The sequence below is a fragment of the Pipistrellus hanaki genome, assembly GCF_964339955.1.
Source record: "Pipistrellus hanaki genome assembly, chromosome: 17".
Classification (NCBI taxonomy): Eukaryota; Metazoa; Chordata; class Mammalia; order Chiroptera; family Vespertilionidae; genus Pipistrellus; species Pipistrellus hanaki.
Genome location: NC_140519.1, coordinates 40,331,545 through 40,352,961, shown reverse-complemented (window position 1 = coordinate 40,352,961; position 21,417 = coordinate 40,331,545). Strand labels below are relative to the sequence as shown.

At 40.2% G+C, this 21,417-nt stretch overlaps 1 protein-coding gene across 1 annotated transcript in view; it reads right to left on the bottom strand.

The window, feature by feature from the left end:
- Positions 1-21,417, bottom strand: part of ATP6V1C1 (ATPase H+ transporting V1 subunit C1) — a 36,233-nt gene that overhangs the window by 833 nt on the left and 13,983 nt on the right. Inside the window, exons 2-12 of the mRNA XM_084864588.1 lie at positions 18,522-18,692; positions 17,667-17,734; positions 15,500-15,585; positions 14,176-14,270; positions 12,077-12,168; positions 10,932-11,030; positions 8,311-8,379; positions 4,249-4,341; positions 4,061-4,154; positions 3,282-3,379; positions 1,592-1,718 (exon numbers count right to left, since the gene is read on the bottom strand). Of these exons, the coding sequence (XP_084720714.1) occupies positions 1,592-1,718; positions 3,282-3,379; positions 4,061-4,154; positions 4,249-4,341; positions 8,311-8,379; positions 10,932-11,030; positions 12,077-12,168; positions 14,176-14,270; positions 15,500-15,585; positions 17,667-17,734; positions 18,522-18,653 (1,053 nt within the window). The 5' untranslated portion in view covers positions 18,654-18,692. The remainder of the gene's footprint in view (positions 1-1,591; positions 1,719-3,281; positions 3,380-4,060; positions 4,155-4,248; positions 4,342-8,310; positions 8,380-10,931; positions 11,031-12,076; positions 12,169-14,175; positions 14,271-15,499; positions 15,586-17,666; positions 17,735-18,521; positions 18,693-21,417) is intronic.

Below are 21,417 nucleotides of genomic sequence, written 5' to 3'. Positions count from 1 at the left end.
CTCCAAAGCCTGTGTTTCTACCTGACCCTGCCATCCCGTTTTATGTGCGCTGTAAAAAGTTATTTTTAAACCTCAGGCTTGGAGTATTGAATTTACAGGATAAAAAATAAATAAATAAAGTATTGGATAAAAACAAGCGAAGCTTTGTTTTAAAGGTATCATATTTTACATATGCGTGTTATAAAAATTTATTGTTAGGGCCGGAACCGGTTTGGCTCAGTGGATAGAGCATCGGCCTGAGGACTGAAAGGTCCCAGGTTCGATTCTGGTCAAGGGCATTCTGGTCAAGGGTTGGTTGCAGGCATATCCCCAGTAGGAGGTGTGCAAGAGGCAGCTGATGGATGTTTCTCTCTTATCGATGTTTCTAACTCTCTATCCTTCTCCCTTCCTCTCTGTAAAAAATCAATAAAATATTTTTTTTTAAAAAGATTTACTGTTAGCCAAGACCGGTTTGGCTCAATGGATAGAGCGTCGGCTTGGGGACCGAAGGGTCCCAGGTTCGATTCCAGTCAAGGGCATGTACCTTGGTTGCGGGCATATCCCCAGTAGGGGGTGTGCAAGAGGCAGCTGATCGATGACTCTCTCTCATCGATGTTTCTAACTCTCTATCTCTCTCCCTTCCTCTCTGTACAAAATCAATAAAATATTTAAAAAAAAAAAAAAAAGATTTACTGTTAGAAAATTATGTAGCAAATATTTAGACCTTCTATTTTATCAACAATTCCATGAAAATGCAGAAGGTCATTTCTTGCATTTTTATCTATTAAAAAAAACAACAACCCTGTCCTGACTGGTTTGTTGGTTTGTCGGCCTGTCGGCCTGCGGACTCAAAGGTCCCAGGTTCGAATCAGGTCAAGGGCATGTACCTTGGTTGCAGGCACATCCCCAGTAGGAGGTGTGCAGGAGGCAGCTGATCAATGTTTCTCTCTCATTGATGTTTCTAACTCTCTATCCCTCTCCCTTCTTTTCTGTAAAAAATCAATAAAATATATATTTTTTAAAAAACACCCTAATTTTTCATAGGTTCTAACTACCGTAGTACACGCGAAATTTACCATCCTAAAGAGGGGGGAAAAATCAAGATATTTGAAATAAAAAATATCTAAGCCCACTACAATTTTAAACAACAATGACAAAAAATACATATGCTTTATATTCTGTATGAAAGACATGAACACATACTATTTTAGGAAAACAATTTGCTTTACAATGCTCATCTATTAACTCATTACTTCTACCAAATAAAGTTAAAATAACTACTACTTATTTTCTTCTCTGCAATTTATAATTTTTGTAAATAGCTAGTATCACTGGTAGGTTCTGTATTTCTGCAGCTATGAACATCTGGTTTAAAGAAAGATAATGACTGGCTTTAGAAATCCCAGCTCTAACTAGCATAAAACAGGGTAAACATGTAAATTACTGGCTATGTTTATCAAACAATTAACTGAGAATCTCAAAAGTACTTAGAAATAACTTTTTTTTATAAAAATGGGTATCATGATATTCACTATCCCTTTTCTTTCTTTTCCATTTTTTTCTGAAATTCATTCCAGTTCTTATTCTCCAAGGCTATCTAATGAGTACTTACATCAATGATTGCTGCCGCACTGCTATCTAGATGTTTATACAATTCATATAATACTTCTCTTAGTTTCTTCATTGTTTTCTTATTGGGCTGAAGTAGCATTGCTTGGAAGTTCACTGGCAAGCCATACCTTATAAGGAAGCAAAAATATAGTATGTAACACAAGCACACACACAGACTTTATTGTGAAAGCCAATGTTTTCATACTCTCCTTTAACCACAGCTAATGGGATAATGGTACCTCATTTTACAAGTTCAACTAATAATCATAGAAACTCAAGCCTTCTCTGGTCCTCATTGTCCACTAGATATTTTTCTCTAAAATGAAAGCCAATTATCTATTAGGAATTACTTTAATGACTCTTCAATTTTTAAGAGAACCTATGAATAAAATAGTGATAATGTGTAAACTTAATGAATACTTATAAGATAAACAATATGAGATTACCCACATCTACTTTGAAAATTCAAAGTAATTTTAAAATAGCATAGATGCGGGTAAGTCTGTAATAATTTCTAATATGAGTAACATGTACAGAGGATCACAAGATGATTTAGATTTTATGTCAAAACTAGAGGCTCAGTGCACGAAATTCATGCACTGAAGGGGTGTCTCTCAGCCCAGCCTGAACCCTCTCCAATCTGGGACCCCTCGGGGGATGTCTGACTGCTGACAGTTGGACATCCCTTTTAATACTGGCTGGCTCCTAACCGCTCACCTGCCTGCCAGCTTGATCACCCTCTAACCATTCCCCTGCCAGCCTGATTAGCCCAATCGCTTCCAACTGCCCTTCCCTGCTGGCCTGATTTTGCCCCCAACTGCCCTCCCCTGAAAGCCTGGTCTCTCCCAACTGCCCTCCTCTGCTGGCCAATTTGGTTCTGATTGGTCGGTTTCTATGCCACTCAGCGTTAAAATCTCTGCCTCCAAGGCAGCCACTGGCTCCTCACACTTTACCCAGATTTGGTTCTGATTGGCCGATTTCTATGCCAGTCCACTTCTCTGGGCCTATCAACGGGGCCTGATCAGAAAGGCGGGGCTGATCACCAGCCCTGGTAGAGGCCTGGAGAGAAATGGAGGTGTGGCTGCTGACCAGGCCCGGGAGAGAAAGAGAGAGGCAAGTGCTGATCAACATCTGCCACAGATGCTAGGGATCAGACCCTGCTTCTCTCTTCAAGCCTCTTTCTGGGCCTGATTTGCAGCCCCCTCTGCAGCCACGGCAACCCAGCGCTGACTGCAGGACTGGCTTCCAATGGGTTGAGCCTCTGGTCATGGTGGACCCAGAGTTTTTATAATATTAGGATATTAAATATTATAGGTTAAATGAAACAATGATTTCAAAGAAGTCATTAGTATACTGTGTATAACATGTAAATACCTGAAAGATCTCTTTTAAGCAAATATTGGCTAATATTGTGTGATCTACATTTAGCTTAAATATATGAGAAGAGAACCTGAGAGTACAGCAGCAGGGAGCTCTTGTCCTAACCCAGTGTTAAGGGACACAACTCACACACATGCAATAAGCTGGGTGACACAGCCTCTCCTCACGATCGGCCCTCTGGTTTCTACAAGTCAATTTCCTATTACTGGACTGTGTGTCGTAATAAAGGGGTCCAATATAAAGGCTTCTATAAGCTCTTCAGATCCAAGTTTCTGAATTAACTTTTTTTTTTTTTTTTTTTTTTTTTTTACCTTAAAACAGACTCTACAAAAACCCTCAATGCTTTCACATGAATCCACGCAATAAATGCTTCACTGAAATTCACTTTCAGCCACCGCACAAGTGGTCCCTATAAAAGAGGAAAAATTACCACAAATCTGGTCTTGAAAATGGCAAGTAGGAATTAGATGAACCCATTGGCTGTATTAGATATTACTTGGTTAGCGTTAGTTTTCTCCCAACTAAGATAATATGGTTTATAAAGTGAAACTTGCTTTTCTTTTCTCTTTCATTACAAGAGAAACACCTTTTCACTAGTCCCGTCTCCCCTTCCACACAATCTTTTGGTCTTCACAATAGTCCGATATTTGAAGATGGCAAAAAAGTGGACACCAAAACCATTCCTGTTCCCATTTTGCCTAGAACATAACAATTCTCCAATGGTTTCAATAAGTTGCTTCAGTAAAACATTGCGGCATTAAAAAAATTTGCCTCAAAAAATCTTACTACTGGAAAGAGAAAGCTACTACTTAAATAACACTTCCACCACAGAGGTTCTAACCAAAATGCTACATTTAAAATTAATTTCTGATATGGACTAAAAGGAGTAATTAATTTTAGGTATGTATTTTAAGACAACTACACAAATCTCAGCTTTAGAGAAAATTTATTCTGATTATTTAATAGAAAAAAAATACTTAAAATCAAATGTCTTAAAAGCAAAATAGGAGTTTTGCTTCCTTTTAAATAAAAGCATCATCAGATTTTCTTCTGCTTAACATGGCTAATGCTAAATGTTAAGAATACATACAAATTGCTTCTTCTTGTCAGTAGAAAGCCTGTTCATTTCTTCTTTATCTGCTTTCATCTCCTCTTCATTATACTGGAAATCACGAACAATGAATCTAAACGTGGGGGGTGGAAACAAAATTGTCCACACTGGTGTACAGGTGATGTAACAAGATAAAAAAACAAACAAACAAAAAATAATAGTCTTACTTGTTTTCCCTGGCTTTGTGTCTGAAGTCATCAACGGCCTTCCTAAACAAGGTGACGTTACAAAGGTAGCTGTCCTGGTCCTCTGAGAGCACGCTATGGGAAGAAGACAAAGTCCAAGTAAAGCTTATGTTGATTTGTCCCCTTTAATAGTGAAGACAGAATTCAGAAACACAGAGGAGGAGGACGAAGAGCCCTCCCAGGCCATCTCCATGCTGCCCATCTGTACTGCCTCCAACACTGAGGACACTGCGTCTTGGACGTTTTTACTCACCGTAATAGCCCTGTATGACATCTACTGCATCCTAAACCATATTACACAGTAACTCAAGGAGAGCACCCACACACTAATCCACATCGGGGCCAGGCTGGCCGAGGCCGCCGTCCAGCAGCTGGGCTGCATCCTCTTCTCTTCTGGAAACCTAACCCTCTCTCCAGGCCAGCCCAACCCCTGGGGCCTGGCCCACCCTCTGTCCTGCCAGAACCTCCCACCTCAGTTCTTTCCTTTTCTCCCGGCACACTCTACATCAAAAACTAACACAGACGTCTAAATGACCTCTGAAAAAACACACTTTCATGCATCTCAGGGCTCCATATCAGGCTTTTAAAAATTTTTTTTTCCCTACTGATATCAGAGAGGAAGGGAGGGAGAGAGAATCACTGATCGGCTGTCTTGCACGGCCCCAATGAGAATTGAACCTGCAACCTGAGCATGTGCCCTGACCTGGAATCAAACCGTGACCTCCTGGCTCATAGGTCCATGCTGGTCGGGTCATGTTAGGCTTTAGAACGGGGGTGGGGATCATCTGGCCAGGGGGAATCATTTGGTCTGGCTCTGCCAAGACACTGGAGGCGAGTTAATTAAATGTTTGACCAAATACTAGTATAGCAGGCTAATCTTTAAGTCGACAATTTTGTATGGCCCGTGAATGAGGTTATAAATATCCAAATGGGCCTTGGATAGAAAACGTTCCCACCCCTGCTTCAGAAGCTCCCCAAGAGGTCGGCACGTCCGCCCAGTCAAGCTCTCAGGGACGTCACTGAAAAGACCTGCCGTCTGCCCTGTTTCCAGTCCTCCTGCCTGCTTCACTGTCAAGACACCTTCCCTGGCTTTCTTCATAAAAGTGGTCTCTACCATCTCTGGCCCGAAACAAGAGAGAGAGTCCTCTGCACAGAGGCCAGTGGGCCTTCTCTGGGCCTTCCCAGCGAGGCTCCAGTGCCCACCCGAGCTCTCGCTCCGTGAATTAAAAGCTCTAGGAAGCAGCAATGAGTTTGTTTCTAACAATAGAGGCAGAGGTGAACCAGTGACCTGACCCTTTCAAATCACCTTAACAAGCAAAAGCAGACAGACAAAAGGGAAAGTGTGATTCTGAAAGCACAAATGCTAAGTACCTCTCTCTGAACTGCTTTTATTTTACACAAGAAGCAGAACAGCAGCCCAGTCTCAACGTTCTTGGCTGTAATACTGGCATGGCATTTATACACATCCATGCACATAAATCACAGTAATGGCAATAGTTCAAATTGTCCAATACTTGAAGACTTTAGGTAGAATATTTTGCAAATAGCTAGTTTATGCATTTTTTTTCATCTATTTTTATTGATTTCAGAGAGGAAGGGAGAGGAGAAGAGAGAGAAACATCAATGATGAGAGAGAATCACTGATTGGCTGCCTCCTGCACCCCTCTGCCCCCTTACTGGGGATCAAGCCACCAGACCAGGCATGTGCCCGACCGGTAATGAAACCGTGACCTCCTGGTTCCTAGGTTGACACTCAACCCCTGAACCATACGAGTCTCGATTTTATGCATTTTCTATTCCAACAAACTGAACAACCTGGAGGAAATGGACGTATTCCTAGAAAAATACAACCTTCCAAAACGCAATCAGGAAGAATCTAAAAATCTCAATAGAGCAGTGACTTGGGAAGAAATTGAAACAGTCATCAAAAAGCTTCCAGCAAACAAAAGCCCTGGGCTAGATGGCTTCCCAGGAGAGTTTTACCAAACATTCAAGGAAGAACTAAAACCTATCCTCCTCAGACTAGATTTTATGCATTTTTAAATGAATGTTTCTTTCAGGTTTGAGATAGTATTTTTCAATCTATTCTTCTACCTTAGAATTCCACTTGTATCTTCACTCCTCCCAAGTATCATGCCAAAAAGCCACAAGCATCACTACTTATAACTGAGTTAAAAATAAAGCACTTAGAACAATGACCAGCACGTCGTCATTTACTCCAAAATGTTAGCTATTATGAAAACCAAAACACCCAGCACCGAGCCACAGAGACCTTTCCTAAACAGCGGACAGGATTCCAGACGAACCACCAAAGCCCGTCTCCCCACGGGCACTGACCTTCCACCCTCGTCCCGGTGCTGCTGCCCGGCTGCTCTGCTCTTGACTATATTTAGACGGGAAGTTTTCAAGTCAGTGATTCCAAATGACTGCTGAGCTGAGAAGCAGAGTAGAACAGACTCTTCACTGGGTGAGGAGGGACTGGGACGCTCAGGTGGTCATGGGCACTTGTAGGCCGTACAGAAGACTGGCATTGCCTGGGCTAACCTGTTACTGTCTGACACTTTGCCCTTGAAACTACTACAGTGACTTTTAAAAGGTGGACATCTCTAAAGTCGGATTACTTATTTATTTGGTGTTTTGTTTTTATTTATTTATTTATTATTGATTTCAGAGAAGGGAGAGGGATAGAGAAACATGAATGATGAGAGAGAATCATTGATAGGCTGCCTCCTGCATGCCCCACACTGGGGATCGAGCCCACAAGCCAGGCATGTGTCCTGACTGGTAATCAAACCAGTGACCTCCTGGTTCATAGGTCGATGCGCAACCACTGAGCCACGCCAGCCGGGCTCTAAAGTAATATTTGACAGTCCTTCCTTTAGAATAATTTAGGGTTTACTTAAACTAGCCTACACACTACTCCCCTGCAGCCCAGGCTTGGCATATGTACAACTTGGGGGGACATACCATGTGTTTGGGGTCCCTTCTTCTCCTCCCTCCCCTGCCTCCCAGACAAAGTCAGCCCCTGTGGCTTTAATGCCCTACAGAGCACAGAGGCCTAAGAGGTGTGATCTGTCAGGATAAAGAGCTTCAGTGGAAAACTAGTGTCAGGACACATGAGTCTTCAGTTTACCAAGGGGAGGGCTGGTGTGAGCAAAAGGGATAGCGCCTCCCCGCACCATGCTCCCTCCAAAAGAATGTTTCATGATGAACACTGGTTTGTGGTTTAGATCTCAAAAAAATCGACATCTGACCCAGCTGGTGTGGCTCACTAGTTAAGTGTCGACCTATGAACCAGGAGGTTACGGTTTGATTCCTGGTCAGGGCAAATGCCCAGGCTGTGGGCTCCATTCCCAGTGTGGGCTGTGCAGGAGGCAGCCAATCAATGATTCTCTCTCATCATTGATGTTTCTATCTCTTCCTCTCTCCCTTCTTCTCTAAAAGCACTAAAAACGTATTTTAAAAAATTCTGCCCTAGCCAGCTTGGTTCCTAGCCAGTGGATAGAGCATCAGTCTGCAGACTGAAGGGTTCCAGGTTCGATTCCGGCCAAGGGCACATGCCTGGGTTGCGGGCTCGATCCCCACCAGGGGGCATGCAAGAGGCAGTTGATCAGTGATTCTCTTTCATCATTGATGTTTCTATCTCTCCCTCCTTCTCCCTTCCTCTCTGAAATCAATAAAGAAATATATTTAAAAATAAAAATAAATAAATAAAATTTTAAAAGAATTTTTAGAAGGTAGCAAAAGACCTGGGTTCTAGTGCTGGCCCTGCATTAACAGATGTGTGACTCTGGACAAACCATCTCACTTCTGTGGCCTCAAATGTCTATACCAGGAAACATGAAAGGGTCAACCAGATTGTGCAATCCCAGGTCTAAAAGTATGACAGCTGGAGTTAACATAACTCCTCAATAAGGTGAAAAAGATGATTCTAAAATATAAATGTACCACAAAGGAAAGACATAAAGGCATTTCCTAACTCAACACCCAAACTGTAAAGGGAATTCTAGGAAAGAAACGGGTTTTACAAAGAGTCCGACTTACTTGCTAGACCTGGGAACGACCATCTCGGCGAGCGTTTCATACTGCTTCATCCAGTCGTTGTGGTTTAACCTGCAGGAAAGGTGCAGTCAGTACTGGGGAAAACAAGTCCTACCTCCTGCCATACCCAGGGAGAGAGAAAGGGAGGGACAAACAGGAGCTGTGGCTACAGTAAGTATACGTCAAACCTATTCAATAACATCTTCAAGGGTCCTCCTGAGAAGGAATTTCAAATACACTTGTTGAGTGAAATGGGAACTAGATTGCGTCCAGGAACTATTGCAAAGCAGACACAGCCCTGGACTAAGCTTAGCAAGGAAGAAGGCAAAGTATAGACTTTCAACTCCTTTCAAACGTTAGGGTTGAAGTCTGTTACCTCATTTTTAAAGAAGAAAGAAAAAGGCCACGCATGACAAACCGCAATCATTTCTTTTCAGGGCCATTAAGAAAGGCTGGAAGAAGTTATATTTACTGAAAGCAGAGTACCAGGAAGTGTTCGGTAAATAAAGGGAACAGCAAAGTATGCTGCCACAGCAAATTGTGCAACACCCTTCTCTAAGAACACTGGCTTTGGGGGTGTGGGGAGTGATTTTTGTCTGTAATTCACAATAAAGAACTTCAGTGCTTGTAGACCAGGACAGAAAAGAATTCACTGTTTAAGGTGCTTATGTTCTACGTTTCGTTACAGTGTACAGAAAACTATGGAAACCTCTGGCTTTAAACACCAATTTCAAATAAAGGTTAAGTGAGACCAATCTTTTTTCTGGGCAAAGGTATTTTCCTGTATATTATAAAAACACAAATACACAGAAACTGATAATCATCAGTGTTCCAGTACAGCAGGGATGAGTTACACAACTCACATACAAAATACAACTTCTGGAGCCCTTAGTTTCTGTGTGGTGTATTTATTCAAACTATTAATAGGTAATTAGCCTTCCTTTTATTTTAATTTTGTTGCTGTTGTTAATCCTGACTTGAGGATATTTTTTCCATTGCTTTTCTGAGAGAAGAGAAAAGGAGAGAGAAACATCGATGTGAGAGAGACACACCAATTGGTTGCCTCCCGCATGAGCTCTGGAACCTGCAACTCTTGACCAGGGAATTGAACCTAGCACCCTTCAGTGCTCAGTCCAATGTTCAAACTGCTTAGCTACACCAGGCAGGCAGGACCCAAACTCTTAGTTTTAAGCTCTGCCCCATAGGCAAAGAATAATACAATCTTCAGTAAACGGGGGGGAAAACAGCTTTGGCCAATGTTGCTCAGTGGTTAGAGTGCCCATTTGGGCACCGAAGGGTCACAAGTTCGATTCCCAGTCAAGGACAGGTACCTGGGTAGCAGATCTGATACCCAGCCCTGGTCCAGGTGCAAGTGTGTGAGGGAGGCAACCAATCAATGTGTCTCTCTTACATCCATATTTCTTTCTTTCTCCCTCTCTCCCTTCTACTCTCTAAAAAGAAATGGAAAACATGTCCTCACATGAAGATTAACAAAAAAGATTTCAAAGAGTTATCTAATCCAGCAAACTATGCCCACAGCCTGTGTGTGTTTTATAAAGTTTTATTAAAACACACCCACGGCCCTGGCTGGTTTGGCCCAAGTGGTTAAATTATCAGCCCTTGGACCAAAGGATCTTGGATTCAATTCCTGGTAAAGGGCACCTAGCTCAGTTACAAGGTCAATCCCCAGCCCAGGAAGGGGTGACAGTGGGATGGATGAGTCTCTCTCATACATCTCTCTCACATGGATGTTTCTCTCTCTCTCCCTCTCCCTTTCACTCTCTCTAAAAATCAATGGGAAAAAATATCCTCACTCCTTGGGTGAGGATTAAAAAACCCCCAGCCACATTCATTTGTGTACATACTGTGTAAATGGCAACTTTCGGTTAAAACTACCAAGTTGGTGTGGCAGAGTTGAGTAGTAGTTATAACAGAGACCATATGGCTGGCAAAGCCTAAAATATTACTCTCTGGCCCTTTACAGAAAAAATATTTTCTAAGCCGATCTATCCCATCTTTGCTTCTTTATTTTTGTTTTGGAGGAGGAAGAAAGGAGAGAGTACGGAAGAAACATTGATGTGAGAGAAACATCAATACACTGCCTCCCAAAGGTGCCCCAACTGGGGATTGGACCCCCAACCTAGGTATGTGCTCTGCCCAGAAATCACACCACGACCGCCATGGGACGTGCATGGAACGACGCTCCAACCAACTGAGTAAGGGCCAGGGCCATCCTTTGCTTCTTACATGGTCTAATGCATCCTGGCCAATCATAAACATTTTTCAAAAACACAAACATAAAGAGCTTTGCATTTTGGAAAATTGAAATCTATTTTCTAAATCAAATAATTTAACATTACTTAACTTTCAATGAGCCAACTCTATTAAGCTGCTAAATTAGATATGGAATCTCAATTTATAACTGAAGTCTCAAGTGTCGAACTAAATTTAAATTCTGCTGTCCGAGCCACACGGGTGTGCTGGTTGACAGAATGAATGACAGGTGAGAAAATCCCTTAACACTTGGGATTTTAGGGAAAACTTCAAATTCAAATGACAGATACAAACATTTTTCTTGTATTTTAACAGGTAAAAAATATTTTTAATAATAAAAAAAAACATACTTGGGAACTACAACTAGTAACGTGATGAGATATTCTGAATCAAGAACAAAGTCATCCTTCTTCACAATTTCTGCGAGACTTCGAGTTAGCAAACTTCCTCTGCGGAAGAAGAAAAACGATCATTAGGCTGATAATTACATGCTCCCATAACACAAGTAAAGAAACAGCAAGCTAATTATATTCACATACACTATAAAGACATCTCAAGAGAGGCATTAGTCTAGTTAACATTTTTACTTTATAAGTCATCAAAATGTAGCTATTTCTCACCCCTGCAATGAAGGAAATGGCAACACTTATCAAAATCTGCCTCTAGCGCCCGCCTTTGTGTTTGCCTCCATTATTGGAACTTGGGTCTTCTGTTGATTACATCTATAATATCTTGACCGGGAAAGTGTCATTCATTAGATATCGACTAAAATCTATTTCATCATAATTATGAAATTATATCATCTAGGCACAACCTGGGTCTTCCTCCCTCTCCCTGGGTATCCTTTGATACCAGGCAATTTTGGTTAGTTAACCCAGTAATCAACTCTCCCAATCGGTCTTCATTTAGTGTCCCAGCACCGAGCCTTTCATAATGAAAATGTCTTGACTGTTTGCACCACTGACAGTGTATGTATAACCAACTTTTCCTCTGGGATATAAACACTTAACTTCAACAGTTAAGTGCTTAAAGCTACACTTGTAGTAGTAGTCATGCTACAAGGAGATCAACCAAAAGAAGTGCATTTGATTTTAAGAAAACCTAATGTGTCAAACACCTAAACTTGGAAAACAAATAAAGAACGAATATTGGATTATAAAAGAATTCCTCTATAGAATTATTTTAAGCAGATTGTGCAATTAAACTGTGATTTGATTTAAAACAATTAATTTTAGACATTTTTCTACTAAATGCATACACCAGGGTTGATTGCTTGTGCAGCACTCACATGTGTTATTTATGAAACAAGTGTAATAAATCAGCCTCACATCTGTTTGCCTAGACTCGATTAATACCCTTTTCTCCATGAAGTGAAAAAATGCCACTATGATCATAGAAACAGCTGGAACTTTACTAAACCCCAACCATATCTCATTCAGTATATGCTAGAGTGCTTCTCTAATTCTTAATATTCACAAATACTTGATATGCTTACGCATTCTTTCGTTCCAAATTCTGAAGATTCCCTTTCAGGTTATTATATGCAGATGCTCGAGATTTCAGGTCATTGTCGATCTGAGTCACTCCCTTTAAAAATAAAATAGGCCCAGAGATGAAGAAGCCTGGAACAGACTGTCGAATCTCAGAGAGAGGGTGGGTGGGTGGGTGAGAAGTGATCAACCAAAGAACTTGTATGCATGTAGGCATAACCCATGGACACAGACAACAGCGTGGTAAGGTCTAGGATAGGGAGTGGGGGGCAGGGATGCTTATAAGGGGTCAATGGGAGAAAAAAAGGGACACATGTAAAACTTTCAACAATAAAGATTTATTTATTTATTTATTTTATTTTTTTTTATTGATTTTTTTTTTTTGCCCCCTTCCCTCCCTCCCGTACATACCCTCCCTCCCCAGAGTTTTATGTCCATTGGTTGTACTTATATGGATGTATCAACAATAAAGATTTAATAAAAAAATAAAAAATCAATAAAAAATAAAATAGGCAAGATTTTCCTAAATCCACCTCTACTAATACAATTAAAGTAGCTGTACTTAAACACCAACTTTAGAAAAATAACAATTAGTTCTGATTTGAAAATGTTCTATTTTAAAAGCACATCTTTACAAGGTCATGTTATAAAATAACCTATTTATTTTTAATAACCATGGTAATTTCCATATAGATCTTTTCTACTAAAGTTAGTGTGTTTGTCCACATATGTTTTAATTATTTACTGTATTACTTCTTAAACCTAAATGGAATCCAGGTCACCAGGTTTAGAGATTACTAATTAAAAGGCCTCGATTTATTCAGCTGAAGGATTAATTCCCAAAGGAACTAAATTTAAGTTTTATTGTTCACAACTCTATTATTACTATCATTACACAAAATGTTTTCTCAATGTAATCTGAATTGAAGTTGAATTTATTTATAAATTATATAAAAGCTGATTTTTCAAAAAGATGACTAAAACTACTAACACTTTAGGGAGAAAACACAGAGCAGTAGACTTCACATTGGAGCACCTTGAGTCTGAGGCCTTTGACCACTCAGCAATCCTGACAGAATTTGAAAGACTAGTTTCAACTCAGCTCTACCATTATTAGCTTTGTGTACTGGGTAAGCCCCTTCACTTTCTCTGAGCCTGTTTCCTCATCTATAGAATATAGTATCAGGAAGAAGAACACTAAATCCCTGATAAGGATTAAAAGAAAAAAAGGCTCATAGCAAGAACACCATTTTAAATTATCAAACTACTCATGTTCATTGAATTTTATGACTTTAGGTAAAATCCTTGATAATCTATTCAGTTACATTTAACTATAGAGCACACTATACAAATACAGTCATTGAGGGGTAAGAAAAGTCTGTCCAAGTAGTTTAAACCATACTTTTTACTCTAGCCAGGTCATAAAAATGTTGACAAATAGCTCTTTGTCTATTTGCCTAATTATAATTTCAGGTAAGACTTTTACATTTTTTTTTCTCAAGCGCCTGGACTCTGCAATATAAAAGGAGCTTTTAGCTCAGCGAGTTCATGGATGGGCTTCAGGGTCTGTGAACTCTCTGAAACTGTACGTAGACTCATATGGTATGTGAGCATGGCGTCCTTCTGGGTAGAGAGGCAACAATGACTGTCAGGAGGCGTCAGAGGACACATAAAGTTTAACGTCTAAACCAGTACGGCACATAAACATACTTAAGTGACCATTGCCATCGACATGCCTCATAAATCCTTAATAGACTCCATTTTCCTGTTCTACAACACCCCAGTTACCCTTCAACTGTGTATAAGAAATAACTACAGAATTTAAAGATTCTTTTCTTATTTTACCATTGTTGATGAAATATTTAAATTAACTATGTAAATAAGTAAACTACACAGCTTGGATACTCTACACATGAAAGTGCTATACTTATAAACATCTTTTTTTTTTTCGTGAAGTTGTAGTTAGGATAGCTCCTACGTGTACCAATCACCTGTAATTAAGTTGCCTTGTCAAAACCTAGAGTATTTCCATAGCTAAATGCTTATAAAATAAATGAAGCGACTATAAATCGATGTATCCTACCTGTGCCATTTTTTATCTTACCTTGGCAATTATTTCAGAAATATTTTTCAGAGACTGCTTGATGGGATATTTAGCCATGTCCCACTGAAATCTTGTTATATAAGTAACCAAGTCAACTGAAATAAGGAAATAAATTAATTACTGAGGAGAAGGAATAGAATTTTTTGTAGTCTGCTACACAGTAAACATTCAGATATTTGAAATTGGCATTTGGGAAATCCGTAAAGATATCTCATCATTTCTGAAATGTTCTGATTAAATAAATGTGGAACTATATTAATCAATTAATCAAAAATTTACCTTGCAATCTGATTGAATCTCTTATACTTACTCAAAAATTTTTCTTAAAATATATCTTTAATGATTTCTGAGAGGAAAGGAGAGAGATCGGAACATCAATGATTAGAATCATTGATCAGCTGCCTCTTGCACACACCACACTACACTGGGGATCGGGCCCACAACCTGGGGTTGTGCCCTGACTAAGAATTGAACCCAAGAACCTGCAACCTATTGCTGCATAGGTTAACATTCAACCATTGAGTCACACTGGCCGGGCAAAATACTGCTCCAACCACACTACTCCATAATGCTGCCTCAGCATCCCTTTTGTGTGGCCAAGTGGCCTGCAGAGGCCTAGAAATTACACTACCCTCTCCCTCAATAACAGCCCTAAATAACAGCCTCCAGAGTACAACTAAGTGTAAGTTCCTGATTAAACTCTCCCTCCTGCCCTGGGCCTTCCCCTTGTGTACCCTTTAGATAAGGCCCTCTCCAAGTTACCAACACCCTACTCTTTTTGGTCTCAATGGATCAATGAGGACTTGGCCCGGGAATCCCAAAGCACCCCACCCACAGGCCCTATTGAAGGCTGTGTCCTGATGCTCTGCCCTGTTCCTGCCTTGATCGCTCCATGGGCCCTACCTCCTCCGGGACCTGTGAGTGATAAACATCTCTATTTCACTCTCTCTTGAGGTCTTTTGTTGAACAGTGGCTCGCCATCCCATGACATCCTGGGCTCTACTTAACAAATGTTAATTTAACAAAGTCACATGAGTGGCCTTATAGTAGGCAATACAGGAAAGAAGGAAAGGGAAGGGTCATTTTGTATTATAATGACATAAACTAAAGATCAGCCTAATTTAAAATAAAGCAAATGCTAAAGCGGCGTTTCATACAAAACAACAAAAGCAGTTCAAATGACAACAATGATGTTAAAGCCTTTGTTACTTATATAACAAAGCCTTTATAAAGCCATTGCTTCACACAGTGAACTCTGGTTTGTTTAGTAGCTTAGTCATTCACTCTGTACAGGTCTACATCCAATCCTGAGACATGAGCTTACCTCCATTTGCCAGCAGGTTCTCCTGAACTTTATCTTTACTGTCCTCCAATACGTCAGCCATATATTGGGCCACTTTTTTAACCACCCTTGGGAGAAAAGAAAATCAACAAGAATTTTCAGGAGAGAGACCCAAATTCCATGCCATACAATGAACATATTACATAAAGACATGAAACTGACTATATATATATGTTCCCATTACACATATCTATATAATATAAAACAAGTGGGTCCTAACTTCTTTAAGTAATGTTTTAAGAATAATATGGGTCAAAATTTTGTTTTATGCAAAACTCAACTGAATAACCACAGAGTTTCAAAGAGACTACATGAAACATATTTATTAATCTGAAAAAGTAGCGAGAAACAGTCTGTAAATAGCCATCTATTATAAACTGAAAAACTGGGCAATGGATCTGCAAGGACCAAGGATAAGAGGAGAGGCAGAGAGCTAGTGAGCATTCACCAAATATATGCTTTCACTTAGGATGAAAGGGAGCTGGTAGGCAACAGGATACCAGTAACAGTAATGATTCAGCAACATTTGCAAGAAGCAATTGTATAAAGAAACCTTAGTGCCAAAACTTCTGAGGTACCTAGATATCACCCTGTCAATTTCTTCATTTTATAAGAAAAGACCTCGAATTACAAAGAGAATAAGTGACTTAATCACAAAACCAGTTAGTGGCGGATTTGTGACTAGAAATGCAGTGTCTTGACTCTGCAGTCTGGTGTTCTTTCCCTTATCCAGTTGTGCCGGTAGGCCCTGGATGAAATTCAAAAGTATACAAGACAAAATCACTAACTTCACATGGCTTACAGTTGAATTGGAGAGCTACCAAAATACACAAATGACTAAATACAAAGCAATCTGTGGGGAGTGCCAGCTAAGATTACCAAGCTATAGACAGAGAAGCATAAAGGGAAAATGAATCGCTCCCAACTACTGTACTCAAGAAGCACACGGCTCCTGAAATGGGTAACGAATGGTTTTGAAAGAGTGACTAGACACGAAGAAAGTATACTCTTGCCACAGGGCATCACTTGAGTCAAGAACAGGAGAGAGAGAAAAGCAACAGGCAGTCAGAGAATGATGAGCAGTCCAGACTGCCTGGAATGTCATGCTGGGGACAAGGGGATGTTATGCTGGGAAGGTAGGCTGGGCCAGGCTGCAGACAGATAGCCGCTGATGTAAGACTTCAGAGTGAGGGATAACATGGTCAGAACAGGGCTCAGACAATCTGATGACTGTGTGTTCAATGGCAGGAAGGGTAAACTGGAAGACAAATTCAGAAACTCCTGCACAAGAACCAATAATAAGGACCAGAAGAATTGACAGAAGGGCTAAATTTGAATGAAAGTGGAACAATTTCAGAAAAAAACGTGCCATAAATCTTCAACATGTTTAACCTGAAATTTGTACATACATTTGGCTGTGTCTCCAAAATTCACCTATTCCTTCAAAGGAGACAAACTATTATTCCCCTATAAATTAACAAGTATCTTTTAAACAGAACCATTGCTATGAACATTCAAAAATGTGCATATGTTCATGGTTGATAAAAATATAGTAAGGTTGATTATGGTGATGGCTGCCCAACTCTGTGAATATACTAAGAATCAATGCATTATATATTTTAAATAGGTTCAATTCACATAGAATCACACTTCGAACAGATGTATTTTATTGGATAGAAATTATCTATATATATAAAAGCCTAAGCAGTCATTCGATCATTCACTATGACATGCACTGGTCACCAGGGGGCAGATGCTCAATGCACAGGCATGGAAACATGGAACAGACTGATGAATCTCAGAGGGAAGGGGGGAGATGGAAGGATGGGAAGAGATTAACCAAAAATCTTACATGCATACTAGAGGATGCACCGGCGGTGTCCCTCGGCTTGGCCTGCAGGGATAGGACCGAAACCAGCAGTCCAACATCCCACAAAGGGTACTGGATTGCGAGAGGGTGCAGGTCAGGCCAAGGGACCCCAACAGTGCACAAATCCATGCACCAGGTCTCTAGTATCATCATAAAGTCAATTGCAAAAAAAAAAAAAAAAAAAAGTCAACATTTCTAAAACCATTTCAAACCAAATGTCCAGTAGCCTGGTAACAGTGACTCTCATTTTGCTCTAGTCTGTGCATATAAGTACATTACCCTTCTACAAATGCATCCAGTTTAGCCAGTTCATCCGACAAACCAACCAAGACATCCAGTGTGCCAACCTAGAGGGGCAATAAAGCATTTTATTAGGTTTCTCTCTCTCTCTCTCTCTCTCTCTCTCTCTCTCTCTCTCTCTCTCTTTTTTTTTTTTTTTTTTTTTTTACAAAATGGTACAACATCTTAATTTGAAGGGCCCACAAACTTAAGTTCTCCTTTTTTTATTTCATAATGTGCAAGTGTGGTTAAAAAATGTTTGCTAGACATTTCAAAACTATTACATGTACAAGATAATCCTCTAATGCAGGGGTATAACCACTGTTTAAGACATGGCAATTCTGCAAAGGCAGGCCTATGCCTCTGCTTGTCCTGCCCAGGGACGGAGGATAGACTGAAGCCAGGGTTGACAGTAGCAGCTCTTAAGCACAGGTCCGTGACTGCAGTAATTAGAGGGTCTGTAACTGAATTTATATGCAAAACTGTGTGTGTGTAAATGAGCATGTTTTGGAGGAAATGTCCATAGTCTATACCAGTGTCTTGAAGGAATTTATACCTCCCAAAATATATATCAAATCTTTTCATAAGATTTCTCATTACAATTTAAATTACAATTTAGAAAAGCATAAATGTTTAGAAAAAACATTTTGTTTAGATAACTCACTTCTAAAATCTCAATTTTACTTATAATCTAAAATCTGAAGATTGGAAAGAAAGAACAAGAACAGGTTTTAAATTATGCCAATGGCTAGAGAAGAAACCTGAATACCTCATTTCTACCAAAGGGGAAGCAGAGACACAGTGTCCCTCCTGTCACAATGAACGCATACACTGTGCTGCAGAGAGCAGTTTTACCTTTAAGTCAGGAATGTTGAACTTTGAACTAACAGCAAGATTATTGTTCTTTGTAGTTGCCGCATGCAATTTCTCCCACGTTTGTTGACATGTTTTCTCCCCAGGAGCCGAAATAAGCCAGAATTCAGTCATGTTTGTTACCAGGTATTGTTTCCAAAATCAACAGAGAATCTGAAATACAAAGTAAAACAAAACAAGATTTAATAACGTTTGCTTCTAAAACATTTCAGAGTCACAGAATTAGTGATTAATATAACCAATTTAAAACTAATCTACCACTGACATAGGATCGCAAAGTCAAAATTACTTACTTGGAAGTAAATCCACATAAATGGTAAAAGGTGATGTATTTGTCTACACTAATAAAAGAGAAACATGCTAATTGACCATACCATCATGATGCCCACCAGCCAATCAGGAGTATGCAAATTAAACCAACAAAGATGGCGGGTTAATCTGCATACCCAGGCGCTAAGCAGCCAGGGGTGGGGCTGGACACTTGCATCGTTGCCATGGTGAAGATGCAGGTGTTCCACACCACCCCAGCCACTTGGGGCCTCTGGGCAGCGTGGGAAGGCAGAAAGGTGGCTCTGGGCCAGAGCGGAAAGGTGGCTCCAGTCAGAGCAACGGCGGAGCTGGCAGCCAGGGGAAGGAAGGCCCAATTTTGCACGAATCTTTGTGCATCAGGCCTCTAGTGATAACATAAAAGAGAAAATAAAGACCTAATACATTAAGTACCTAATTTTTTTAAAAATTACAAAACATCCTCAAAGGGGAATTATTTAAGAAGATAGACTACCCAAAATACCAACCACCAATGGTTACATTCCACTAAAGTCAGACAGTCAAATATTTTTAAGTTTCTCTTAAAACTTTTAAAGCATGAAATAAAATAAAAAACAACATGCTGCCCTAGCCAGTGTGGTTCATTTGGTTGGAGTGCTGTCCTGTGCACTGAAAGGTGGTAGGTTTGATTTCCAGACTGAGCACATACCCACGTTGCAAGTTCCATCCTCAGTTGGCGGACAGGAGGCAACTCATCCATGTTTCTCATATTGATGTTTCTCTCTCTCCCTCTCCTTTTCCCTCTCTTGCAAAACAATAAAAACATATCCTCAGATGAGGATTAAAAAAAAAAAATTAGTTTAATATGCATAAATTGAATCAATGCAAATATAATTGTTACACCTGGCTTAGCAAATCCTACATGGTTGGCCAAATTGGGTTTAATTTTAATCCATATTCAACCTTAGGAATTCTCCTCAAATCCCTGGCATATACTTAGCTGCCATAAAACATTTATATATTTGCAAAAGAAAAAGAAAGAAAAATCTTGACAAGCAGCCCTACACTTAAAAATATGACCTTAGGGTTGGGGTGGAGGATACAACACTATTGGATCTGAGTGAGAAAGAGGGGTAGATCTCCTTTTTCAGCAGTTCCAGTCCCATTAAGATACAACTACTGTTGTGGGCACATCCCCAGTAGGGAGTGTGCAGGAGGCAGCTGATAGATGTTCCTCTCTCATCGATGTTTCTAAATCTTTATCCCTGTCCCTTTCTCTCTGTAAAAAAAAAAAAAAAAAAAAATCAATAAAATAGACACAACCCTATTCTACAGTCTTTCTTCCTCCCCCTTTCCCTTCCCCCCTCTCATATACACACACACAAACACGAAAAGTTCAGAGCCAAATGTTTTCAGGATCTAAGAAGAAAAGCACACAAACCAAAAGGAACTCATAAAAATGAAAATATAATAGTATCATTATTTCTACTTTAATATGCCTTCATTAGAACCACTTTTAGCTTTCTACTACCACTGCTGGTTTAACCTGTCCTGAAACTTGGACGCTATCTCAGATAGAAGATAACTATCTTACAAAGTTGTCTTGATAACAAAATCAGATAGTGAACTTATAAAGAACTTGATAAATTTAAATGACCTTTAAAATGTAAATTATAGTTCATCATAATGAACTTTCATAATTTCAGAAGCCCATTGCAATTAAAGTAACCCTAATAGTCATTATGCAATTGAAAGTGAACTTAACATAGATGCCATTCTATATGTTTGTGTGTGTGTGTGTGTGTGTGTGTGTGTGTGTTTAACTTCATCTTTTAGAGCATCTGCATTATACCAGGTACTGGCCTAAAGTTTTTATGCATTATTATCCCAGTCATCCCAACACCTCTATGAAATACATATCACCCTACCCACTTACAGATAAGAAACTCAGAGAAGGTAAACTGGTGTTAAGTTTAGACAAGTCAAGAATTGTACTCTAAGATGTCTTTTCCAGCAGTACTGATAGAGCTGCATAAAAGGCTACAATCGAATGGCCAACAAACTAAACCCAGACTTGTTAGTGATGGCTAGACCAGACAAAGCACTTGGTCCGGCCAGAAAACGGTACAACTTAGCTGGCTGTCCAAGGATGGGAGCCCTCAAAGCACCGGTTCCAAGGAGGCCATTCAGAGATAAGCTTAAAAAAGATTTAAAACAAAAGCAAAACCAAAATCCTCACTAGCCTACATGAGAAGCTTCAAATGTTAAACTTCAAAGCTATTATTATATAAACACTAGAGGCCCAGTGCACGAGATTCATGCATGGGTGTGTGTGTGAGGGGAGGGGAGGGAAAGAGCAGGGGGTCCCTTAGCCTGGCCTGTGCCCTCTCCAGGCTGGGAGCCCTGGGGGGGATGGTCCCTTCACCTCCTCTGTACTCGCTAGCCTTGAGCTGGCTTCTGGCTGAGTGTCTCCTCCCCTCCCCCCATGGGAACACACTCACCACCAGGGGACAGCTCCTGCATGGAGTGTCTGCCCTCCTGGTGGTCAGTGCATGTCATAGTGGCCGGTGGTTCCACTGTTCGGTTTATTTGCATGTTACCCTTTTATTAT